This window comes from Leptonotus elevatus, chromosome 5 (genome assembly GCF_054856555.1).
Source record: "Leptonotus elevatus isolate MCC_2025b chromosome 5, RoL_Lele_1.0, whole genome shotgun sequence".
NCBI classification, from domain to species: Eukaryota; Metazoa; Chordata; class Actinopteri; order Syngnathiformes; family Syngnathidae; genus Leptonotus; species Leptonotus elevatus.
The window spans coordinates 14,911,070-14,923,755 of record NC_141243.1 but is presented as its reverse complement, the minus strand read 5'-3'; the positions used below and the strand labels follow the sequence as shown (position 1 = coordinate 14,923,755).

The 12,686-nt window shown below is 37.8% G+C and overlaps 1 protein-coding gene across 5 annotated transcripts in view; it reads right to left on the bottom strand.

Moving 5' to 3' along the window:
* Window positions 1-11,096, bottom strand: part of sgsm1a (small G protein signaling modulator 1a) — a 36,011-nt gene extending 24,915 nt beyond the window's left edge. For all 5 annotated transcript variants that reach the window (XM_086076475.1, XM_086076478.1, XM_086076479.1 and 2 more), the window contains exons 1-3: window positions 10,998-11,096; window positions 10,843-10,886; window positions 1,472-1,547 (exon numbers count right to left, since the gene is read on the bottom strand). In XM_086076475.1, the coding sequence (XP_085932601.1) occupies window positions 1,472-1,547; window positions 10,843-10,886; window positions 10,998-11,016 (139 nt within the window). In that variant the 5' untranslated portion in view covers window positions 11,017-11,096. The remainder of the gene's footprint in view (window positions 1-1,471; window positions 1,548-10,842; window positions 10,887-10,997) is intronic.
* Window positions 11,097-12,686: the final 1,590 nt, after the last annotated feature.

The window sequence follows — 12,686 nt, the reverse complement described above, 5'->3', positions numbered from 1 at the left end:
GTTTTCATCCAAATTATGCATTTGATTGATTTAAACATACAAATATGTCATGTCCACTGCAATCATCTATGGGTCCGAAGGGGTTAAATCTAGAAAACGGGTAGGAAAGTATTTCCCGTGTGCCTAATGAATCTATATAAAGCTCATATTTGATTGACAGTGTCATATCAATGTCGCACTGTAATCATTTAACAAATATACTGCAGATCAAGTAGGTTGCTCGTCTTATTCTATTTCTTTTTTTTTTTAACAGTGTCATACAAATATAAAAATTATAAAGTGAACTAACTTCTCAAATAAATCTTGTTTGGTCTGAGCCACACAGCTGCCAAGTGTGGCTTGCACGTGGGCAGTGAGTTTTTCACACAATATAATAATATCGTGCTTCATTGGCACCATTTGGTGGAAAAAAAATGAACTTCAAATGCCACCGGTTTGACATCAATACAATTGCTAATAACGGCTGAGTTTGTATAAAGCAAAACAAGTATTCTACTAAATATCTCAGATTGATGCCTAAACACCAATTTATGTAGCCATTATTTGATTTGTATCGGTATTATGCACAAACCTTCCAGTATGTTTTTCTGAATTTAAGAGACACACATAGGGGGAAAATTTGCTATTGAATATATTTTTTTCCTATATATTTCTCAACAGTATTACTTTATATATGTCTCTGGTGAAAATGTCCATTTTTTTAATGACATTATTATATTACATACTGAGAAGACGAGTGGAAATGGTGCCACTAATTATCCATCTATTGTTTCAGCAACAGTAGAAGAGTGTGATAGATTTGCCGATAGGCAGTACAACAAGTACTTTTCACAGGAAGCACTTTGACATAAGAGTGCATGATCATCTCAGGAGTAATTAACAATGTTAATCAAGGGCCTGGTCCATTTTGGATAGAGAAGGCTTGGGAGTATTTGTTCTGCTTTGGAGGAATAGAGCCGAACATTTCAATGTGATTTAAAAGGCTACTGACATCTCAGAGCCACGGCCATAGATTAGATAGAATATAACTGAATTAAATTGGAGCATAAGAGGGCGCTACTTTCAGCATACGACACTTGACATTTACTATATTCCTGTAAGTTTTTTGGTCCATTAATTTGTGTTTTTGGGTCGACTGATTATTTCTAATGGAGAAAAATTGATATCAACTGGCATACTGGAATAAATTGTGCTTGACTTCCACTGAATGAATAAATGGACTGCCTTACAGCTCATGGGTATTACTAATTAGCATATTCTTAGCGCTAATGTTGCCTCTTTCTGTTATCTTTTTATATCATTCATCATTAACAAGAAGTGAAGCTCCACTTTTGTGGTGTTATAAACAAAACAATACATTTACAGTTTCATAAGCGATAACGTCAGGAGACACATGGAAAGGCTGTTGTGTTGCACGGTTTCTAAAAACAAAAAAAACATGGGTGTGATCCAGCTATGTTTGCTCACTCACCACAAAGGGAAACAATATGGCTGCTGTCTTCATGAACAAATTTCCTGGTGACCGCTTCCTCCATAATCTGCTTCACCTGTCAATGACATGGCAAATGCTGGATGACTCACTCATTAATATGCCACAGCTGCACGCACACAGTCTCTAAAGGGATTGTTGAATGAGTGATAAATATGTTTCGGAATAATCAGAAGGGTGTCTCGAAAAAATACAGGTAGACAAATGAGGCACTTTCGGAGAACTGTCGTTGGCAAGTTAAAGGCAATACAAATCGAGTGGGATGAGGGCTAAATTGCCGGATGAGTCACCATCTCTCACCCGGAGGATCTTTCCGAGGAATCGAAGTGTTGTTATATTTGGAAGTATAAAGGGATTTTGTTTGTTATTTTTTTTCTTTCTAGCCTACGTCAATCCATTTTTCTATCTTGGGCAGGAGCAATTGATTGTGCTGCGTTAAAGCATTATGACAGCTTTTCATGCTAACAAAAGAATAAGCAACAAGGGCAGATATGCATGCTCTCAAGATATCGCTCGTAATTGGTTGTCATGGGGACGTAAAGTCCTCCCCGCTGTCCTGACTCAGGAACACTAGTTAAGAAGATCTAATAAATCAATTGCCATGGTGAAGTCCTATTGTGCGAGCACCACTCTGCAGTTGTCGTGGCCGCGCAGACGTCTATAATTTCCTGTCGAAACAAGTCTGTCCACAACCAACATAATCCACAATGCCCACTTTATATTTTATGCGCCCTATAATGTCATAAAATGTGCACTTAACTCAATCAAGAATGTAATAAACCCAATAATGTCATAGTTTCACCAATGATGTCATGAAAAAAAAGGTTGCGTTGAAATGCACTCGAAAAACATTTAACGCCAACATTTTAACCATTTTTTTCTGTGAATGTACATAATAGTGTTAGATTCTCAAAACACAAAATGTTAGAACTTTAGACTGCAAATTGACATATATTACATGATCTGTTTTCATGATCAAGTTTTACATCATCAGTCTTGAGACAAAAACACGGTACATCCACCTAAAACTGTAATAATCCCCCCAAACATAGTATGGTACTACATTATCAGATTTTCTTTTTTCATTGCAATATCAGTTCGGAATTGTTATAACATTATTGGTTTAAGTATTACATTATTGGATGTTATTACATTTTTATTCGAGTTAAGTGCAAATTTGATTACATTTTCACTAGGCAATTATTATACTGTAGGGTGCTACATCCCTTCCTTATACATTATACATTATGTATACATTATGTATACATTACATACACATTTACATACACATGCACACATTTTCCCATTTCATTTAACCTTTATTTAACCAGGAAATAAAAAATCCAAGAGAGACCTGGCCAAGAGGCAGCAACAAACATAAACATAAAACACAGTTGCATGTTGAAATAATGTGTGTTGTACTAATTAAACACCGATTTAAAAAATATATATTGACAATAATATGTTCTATGCAGCACCACTAGTCTAAATACGACATTTTGGTTAATATTGTGTTAGTGAAATATGAGCTACGCAGCAAAATCAAGCAGTTTTTATCAATATCAGAAGGCGGCCATTTTGCCACTTGCTGTCAAGTAAAAAATGACATCAAAGTTGCTCAGGTCTCAGGTAACAACCAATCACAGCTCAGCTTCACCAAACAGGTGAGCTGTGATTGGTCATTGCCTATAAGCCCTGAGCAACTGTGATGTCATCTTCAGTCGACACCAAGTGGCAAAATGGCCGCCCACTGAGATGGATAAAAACGGTTCGGTTTTGCTGCATAACTCATATTGCACACGTTATATTAATCAGAATGTAATTTTTAGACTAGTGAGGTCACATTTAACATATTATTGTCAAGAAATATTTAACTTTGGCTTCCCCTTTAAAAAGATAAATGTGAATGGCGCTAAAGTTGTACGTCAACTGTATTCACAAATATATATTGTATGTAACCCCCAAACAAAGTAAGGAGAATATCTCCCCAGATCTATTAACTCATTCACTGCCATTGACGGCTATAGACGTCAAAAATTCATTTGAACTATTTTTATTAGTTTAACATTTTTTTTCTCCATTTTTGTTAACAAGAGTATGAAAACCTCGATTTTTTTGTACATTTAGAAAATATATAAAATTTGTGATTAATCGTGAGTTAACTAGTGAAGTCATGCAATTAATTACGATTACAAATTTTAATCACTTGTTGCCCCTATTTTTTAATAACCTTTTCTTTAAAAAATATATGTATCTTTTTCATTTGTAATAATGTTTTTTGTTTTTTATTAGGGGAGTCGGGCGATTACAATTTTTAAACGTAATTAATTGCATGACTTCATTAGTTAACTCACGATTTATCACAAATTTTATATCCGTTCTAATACAAAAAAAATCTAGGTTTTTATACTTTTGTTAACACAAGTGGGAACAAATGTTAAACTAGAAATAGTTATGAATGAAAATAAAAAATAATTTTTGACGTCTATAGCCGTCAATGGCAGTGAGTGAGTTAACAATAACATTTATCATAAATAGGGATGGATGACAATTCACATCTATGAACGATTTAGTTGACGCAAAATGAAGTACATGAAGTACTTAAGCCATTCAGTCTAGTGGCCTGAAAAGGAACAGCAAGCTTTAAGCTACCATCTTCATCACAGCAGACCTCTGCTTGGCATCATCTCTCCAGGCAAAATTATTCTGCTCATTCTGGCACTGACATGGAAATTGGAGTTTCTCCCATGGTTTGACTGATGAAAACTGACGATTAGTAAATGCATTTTATTCAGGGCATACATTGTTGGAACTATGAAAAGGAATTCTGAGTTTGAACCGTCGTGACAGCTGTGAAGGCCTGTGGGTGCGAGGGGTCTAAGGCCATCTTCAGATGGACCTACAGCCTTCCTAAAAGCAGACCCTTTGAGGCTGACCATAGCAGCGTTTCTGTCAGAGAGGCACACAATCATTTCCAAGGGTTTACAACCGACTCTTAAAGTCTTTATAAGGCCCGAAGTTCTCTTAAACCGTTGTCAATTAAGTTCTTTTTATCAGCTGGTATTAGTGAAGTCATCAAGTCCCCATCAAACACTTGTTGAAGTGAAAGATATTGACTCAAAATGCCCATCCGACCAAAATCTGACATCGCTGGACACTTTTCTTCATGAAAAGAATGTCTCCGCTCTTCCCCAGGCTGGCGTAGACACCAAGCTAGCTGCAATATTTGTTGATCATATTAGCCTGTAATGGATGTGACAGCTACATTTGTCCGAGAAACTTTCCAGTTTTTAACTGCTTGACTGCTGTTGTCTGAATTGCCTCTAGCGGCTCTTTCCTAGATAGATAGGTGTAATAAACTCTTTTGGAAAATGGACAATCTGGTGCGTCCGGTTTACTACCCCCGTTACCATGGAAAGATTTTATTTATTTTTCAAATGGCAAACAAAAGGGAACAAAACGTTCTACCCTTGAAAGACTTTCTATAAAACAGACCAGCAATGAATAAACAGAAGCCATTATGCACATTTGACCTCTTAGGATGAGCAATATCTGTACTCTCAGCATCAACTATTAATCCCGCTCCAATGCACACATGTTCATGATTAATTCACCAGCTTGGTTAGATTCCTTGACTTTTGGCAGCTTTTTATTTCTCATCTCTCTTATACGGGTTACTGATCAGGTCTCCGATGTATGCCTTAGTTAAAGTGTCCAAGCACAGGCAGGCTTGCAGGTTGCTATGGAGACGACACGTGTTGCACGGTACAGTTCCGCCAAAGACCATACGTCAATAAAATTCATTCATCTCTGTGAGCAACTAAATGAAAGCAGTCCCTCAAATAATAACCTCAGTGGAGCTAAGCCGTGTCATGATCTGTGCTCATTTGGCATTGTCGAGAATCAATCGACGGGAGCCCATTTGCGGATGTTATAACTACAACTTAAATGTCACCTTAACGTATCTGTTTCTATTTACAGACACATTCGCAGATACCGCAATGTACGGCTACGTTTACACTTTGTGGCAGCCCCTGTTTCAGGCTGCCGTGCACAAAACAACAAAGCGTCATTGGACTCTGACGGGGCTACAACTGTGTTCCAAAGAAGAAGCAGCAAGACTTTAAAATGCAAGATGGGGGGGAAAGGCTGCCATGACCGCCGGGAACACAGTGTAAACGTAGCCGTAGCTGTGACAGCTTGATGAAAGTGCGTTTCAGCAGCCTGGTGAAACGATGGCTCCTCGATGCAGTGCACCCGGAAGGCATCACTCAGAATGATAAAGGATTTTCGGGCTATTGCAATTGACTTGCGCAATAGCAGAGCTGAGAAACTAGCAGGTTCACCTATTAACATCCAATCTTCATTATTAATCGTCTAGGAGGCCGCCGTAGCACCGTTGAATACGAGGAGATCTGTTGCTCATCATAAAAACTGACGATGGGCACAATAATCGATTAGACGGTAAACTGATCGTTATAAATTCTGCCGGTTGTGAGGAATTGATTGTTGATTCTTCTCGTGTTGAGGAAATTGAAGCAAAATGGAGTTGCACTGTTGATTCAGTCTGAACTCATTTGCCGCCTGAAGAAGAACATGTCAGTTACGAAATGTGCATTATTCTGTATTGGAGTAGAAGTTCGGAACATTCTGAGATTTTTTTGATACATATAAAAACATTTTTACAAGATTGATAGGTATTTTTGGATTGATCGAAGAAATGTAATCAAATGCTGATACATCATAATGAACAACCTCATCCGCATGACAACAAAATTATACGACAATATATTACGAGCAGAGAGAATTCCACGTTCCGAGTGCATGCAACCATATCACAGCCAGAGAATAGCTGACAATGCAATCTTTGCTAAATGTCAGTCCTCCCGACCTGACATTATTTTACGGAATATATGAGCCTGCTAGCCAGTTTAATTGAAGTACCTATCATTCACGCAGTACATCTTTAATCATAGCAAGCGTTTCCTTAAATGTCGCATCAGCAGCCGCTTATAACCGAGTTTGATTCGAAGGAACTCATTATTTATAAAATACCATCTTCTTTATTTTCCGATTTCAGCCGGATCACATCACATTCAGGGAAAAAAAAACAATACTGTGATAATGAACAGAAGACAGTCAAACGTGCCAATATCAGTGCGCTTCACTGATTCTTCCATCTTTGTGTCTGTCTCTTTCCTTTGGCAACAGACGTGTGTTGTGTCTGTGCACACAACAGAACACAAACACCCAGTGACACAGAATGATTGCGGCTGCGGCAAATAAGAGATCTCATTCAAACCGATTTTTGTGCCAGAAGTGGATTCTGCCGCCTCAGACATCCTGTGCTCTGTCGATAATGGCCCACGTTATTTGTCGGTGCATTTGAGTGAACTGATGGCATATAACCGGGTGGAAGAGGACCACGTGCATGCGGTGACGTCCACACGTGTGCGGTACATCGCTAAGAACACCTGCACATGCATGCTCATTAAAAAGACAAGATACCGGATTAAAGTCTTTAAATAGGAATTGTACCGTTCACATTGCATGAAAAAATCTGATACGGAATTGAGCTGCAGTGTGAACGCAGCCTTAGTGTTAGTTGGAAAAGGTAAATGCTAGTTTTGTTAGCCCATCTACTTGTATGGGGTTTTGCATTTTGTGTTAGCGCTTAGCTAGCAGACTTTGTAAAGAAAAAAGATGAGTGTTTCTTTTTTCGCCTTCAATTTCACTTAGAAGGCCTATTGTATTTTCAAAGCAGTGAGTACAAATTGTGGGCAGAAAATAAGGAAAGTTTTAGGTTTGTTTGTTTTTCATTAAAACAGCTAGCTGCTAGCATGTTAGATAGGAAGCTAATAATAGCATGATCTTAGGGCTCTGAATTTACTTTATGACACATGGCAATAAAGATGATATTCTATTCGTGTACCAAAATGCTCTTAACGTTTTAGGCCCCGTCTACACGAAAGTGTCCGTCTGGACACTTTATGCAGGATACTCCTCCAGCGATGACGTAATGGTCGCAGCTCGATGACGACGCATTGTCGCAGATTGATGACGTATGCGCCAACTCTCGCGCGCTAACCGTCAGTCTGTCGACAACAATGGCGGATAGCCGTGTCGTATTCGTTTTGCGCAGCCTCCTTAGCTTGCTTATGCTTTTGCAGCAAAATATTTTGCTTCTTTATTCTTACGTTCGTACTTGAATCACCCGCCATTGTCACTTCTCCTGTGTTCGTCTTTTTCATGTTGTTTTGATACATGCAAAGCCACGTTTGTTCTGTAGATTGCAATAAAGTTAGAAAAAAAAGTGTTCGTCTTCTTCGCTGATTCTTCTTCGACACTTTCCATCAACTCCCTGTGGCTGCGCTACAGCGCCACTCCAGGCTTGGCATATACATTACAGCCGTTAAACGTCCTCAGCGTCTTCTTTTTGCACCATTTTGCTGGCAAATGAAAATGACACTCGGGAAAAGACCAATCATGGCTCAGCTTCACAAAACAGATGAAAAAGAGTTTTATCATTTTAGAAATCTTAATGCTGTGCAGTTCTAAGCCACGGCAAATACTGTGCAGCCATTGAACAGGTGTATCTTACGATGTCATTCATTTGTATAGTTACCACTGATAAGAGGACTTGAAAACTAACCAGACTACATTTTCAACATTCCTCTTCTCACAGAATCCTCAATTTAATCTTAAAACATCAGCCGAAAATAAAGCTCCTTCCTTTACTGAGCAAAAGCAAATAATAAATAAATTAGTTCACGACTAAGTGAAGTCTAGACAGCAAACGCAGAAGAGTGACTCGTCCATTATTCTGTGATTGTACAACAAAACGTAACACATTGTTCCTGCTGATGAAGAGACGTGTGTGATGGGAATCTCCATGGTAACAAGGTGATTAGGGGCATACGTTTTAAGAGAGAAGCGCCTAAGCAGAACAAACAAAGGGAAGCTCCCATCTAAGCTAAAACGACAATAACAGTCTGCTGCAGACCTTGATACATTCAGCCTTCGTGTTTATCATCTTTTTCCAGTTCAATGAATCATAAAAATTTGATGACGAACGAGTCGTACTTTGAACATTTGTATACATCAGTGATTCATTTTGGATTGTATCATCCTACTTGCCTGAATGCTACAAAATGAGTCACACAGCTGTGCTAATTAGCAAGAAACTTTTTTTTTCTTTTAAAAAGCTACATCGTTTTGGTATTTGGTCTCTAGCCATATAAATATGACCAAAAATAAACACACGCTACACTCACAAGAAACAAACGTGTCCAGCTACAATAATGATAATATGCTAATAACGCCCAAATGCCAAGATGACATCATTTAGTCCGATGAATCATTTCCATCTTATTCGTCTTGGTAGAGGCAAAACATGAATTTGGATCCTCCTCTACTATTCCAAAGAGCTGTCTGACCAATTTAATGCATCTCTTGGCATCCAAAAGCAGAATTTGTCTCCACTTATTTTACAGTGTGCCGCATTGCTTTCGTGTCCATGATGTTGGTTGACTAGCGCTATAATTGTTTTTAATCACCCCGTTTACACATCACTAATGATTTCCATTTGCTTTTAAGAGCATCTTTTGCAATAATTGCATTTAATTGCTGGTTCGGATGTGTGAACCAAGAATAATTGAACTGCGCGTGAGTTTGACACGCTTCCAGCTACAAAGAGCTCGTCTCCTGGATTCTTCACAAGGAAAATGTCGCATAAAAACCATCACCATTAGAGATGTCACGTGAGACTTCAGTTCAGTAAGCATAACTGATTAACTCCTGTTTTACTCGTCATGTCATTGGCTGAAAAACAGAAATAGGCAGCTCGCTAAAAAATTCACCCTAAAATTAATGATTAACCAAGCCACCAACAAAAAATAATCAACATTCATTTATTATTAAAATAGTTGCAGCTGTAGTCACCGGTGTAATGAAAAATATTTTTCAAAGACTACATGAGCATGCCGTTAATTACATCCTTGCTGTGGCATAATACAGCGTACCAAATGAAATTTAGCTGGTTCACATTCTGGAATTAATAGAGAACGAATAAATACATCTGAATAACATGAGTTGAGGTTTTCTTTTTTTTTACAAAACAAACAATGTACTTTATGTCACGCAGTGCTGTATGTAATGTGTTGCTTGAATTATATTAAAGATATTTTCATGCTACAACTCGTAAAAACAACCCCACAAATGGAAAATCATTTTTCTGTTGGCGCAATGCAACATTGGATATATTGCTTTTCTCGTGAATGCGGGATGTAAATTACTTTTCAAGATGCAGTGAGAAATACATTGAGGGGATAATGATAACCTATAATATCCGCTAGGCTAAAGGCTAAAACGAATAGCAAATCCAGATACAATCGAGCTGCCTGATAAACAATCACTTTTGGTTTTTGATTAAAAAGAGCGACAACTTTTTTTTAGGGGGGAATCCCATTTAAAAACGATTTCAATGTTTTCGAAAATACTTGGAGAAAGATAAATCTGCGAATATGCTAATCCGCATCATCATTTGGTTTAGACTGAATTTAGCTTAGTGTCTTCCGTGTTGCTTTTTTGGGTTTTGTCTTTCTCATTATGTTTTTGTGTCCACCTGTTCTCGTCAGCCCGGTCCCTAGCTGTGTCAGCCAATCACAGCCACTTGTGTCTTATCCAGATGTTCCCTGTTGTCTTGTCAGTTTGCTTGCATTTAGTTACGTTCCGTCGATTGTTTGCATTTGCAGTGTTTGTACCTGTTGCGGAGTCAAGTCTTCCCGGACTACAAAATGGCAAAGTCACTGAATAGGACAGTGTATAGTCGTTAATAGGGAGTGATTATGAGTACTGGCGATTAAGTTGGTGTTACCACAGTAACCTGACATGATGAGACAAAGCTGAGCAAACGAAGAGTAGCTTCCATATTTGTTTCCACTGCACATCACACGCACGCACGCGCGCGCGCGTTTATGCCCCAGTGGTGATACATCCAAATAGCTAGGTTGACACAAAGCTGTCATTCCCTCTGCTATTAAGACCACTAAGACCCGCAACACAATCTGTCTCTTCCATACGGCTTCTCCTCTCACACTCACACACGCAGGCGCGCGCACACGCACACAATACAGTAGTAAGTACTGCTCCGGAAGAGGGAGAGAAAAAAAAACGTACTTCCACAGATTTGAAGGAGGAGCATCCAACACGACATTTACAGGTGTCATGGAGACGACATGTCACATATGACAGTCAGAGTAAAACCATGTTTTCAGGGTTAGAAATCTCAAACACTCAGTTTGGAAAAAAAAAAAAAAAGTGTTTTGTTTGTGGACCTATCTGAAAACACCCACCTCTTTCTTGACAGTGCGCAGCAGCTTCTGGCGCGTCTCGGATTCTAATGACACAAAAGAAGCACATGCCATTTTAAAGCGAAGTCCGTTCAGGATTCATCGGCTCATTTGTGGTGTGTAAACGTATGAATGGTTCACATATTCGAGTCTCCCACCTGCCATGATTGTTGCCATGGGTCCAGTGTTCCTGCACGCACAGCACCTCCCATCAAACAGAAAAGACCTGCGACTCCGAGAAGTGCCTTACGACCCCGCCTCTGCCACTGAGGACACGCCTCTTAAAGGTACAGGCAGGAGTTTCCATTGGCCAGCGAGACTTTTTGCAACCCTGCTTCCAGCTTCTATGTTTGATCGAGGGGTGGGCAAACTTTTGTGGCGGACAACACAGAACACATTATTATTGTTTTCTTAATCGGACGGATATGTGTATATAAAATAGTTTATTTAATAATTCATCATTATTATGTACTTATATTTACATTTACATTGTCTATATATCTATGAAACAATACATTATTTTAAAAATAAAGTAATGTGTTAATATTTATTAAATTATTCATACATAATTAATCACTAACATACTTTTAGACATATCATGCATGTAAAATGGTTATTTGACTTATTTTCCCCCCATTCTTTTTCGAATTTTCAGATTTCTCTATTGTGGTACTACTACTGTATTAAAGGTTTGCTTGTCTCATATGTTTTATTTTACTATTTACAATAAGTTAACCAATTATATATATATATACTTTATATATATATACTAGATTGCTTTAATTAAAAAACCAAACAGATTAGGCTGTATATTCCCACCTGCTGCAAGACAATAAGTTTTAACTGCCTTTTTTTCCTGTGTTTCGGCAGCTCTTAGTGAAAATTGAGTTGTGCAATTCACAATTCGTCTAGAAGCACCTTTACCAACCAGCAACAGCATTACCACTTGCAAAATGAAATCGACAAAGAGCAGCACCAAATACCTTGCTGTTCTATAATAATTCTGTAATGCTCACATTTTATTGAAGTTGACAAGCAATAATTTAACTTCAGTAGTAAATTGCACTGCATCAATGTTTGACGAGCTCGAATATGGATGTCAAGTGTTTTGTTATAGCGTCCTCTTGTGGTCAATTTGCCAAACTACAGGCAACAATTAAATCATTTAATGGATCTTTGATGATGATTCTAGATCATCTGAACAATCTGACAATTACGAAAAACAAATTTACTTGTTTTTTTAATCATATTCTGTATATCTTTTTATATTGGGCCATATATTGAGATTGGAACCAACAACCTCAGAACTGAGAGGCAGACATGCTAACTACTAAATCACCAAGAAAGCTCAATTACAACAAAAAAAAAAAGGAAGAAGAAGTAGCTAATCAATTTGACCCCCAATGTGTACAAAACTCTACACAGCAGAGAATGTGGCTCTTTAACTCATTCACTGCCATTGACGGCTATAGACGACAAAAATTCATTTGAACAATTTCTATTAGTTTAACATATTTTTCTACTTGTTGTTAACAAGAGTATGAAAACCTATATTTTTTATTGTACATTTAGAACAGATATACAATTTGTGATTAATTGTGAGTTAACTAGTGAAGCCATGCGATTAATTACGATTACAAATTTTAATCACTTGTTACCCCTATTTTTTAATAACCTTTTCTTTAATTAAAAATAAATAAATAATTTGTAACTCTTTGACCGCCAAAAACATTTAATAACGTTTAGTAAAATCCAAATGAGTGCCGCCAAAAACGTTAAAAGACGTTAACTATGTTTTTTAATGGAAACGGGTGGAGGAAAGCCTTGGCCAGCTCTGCTCAAAGTAT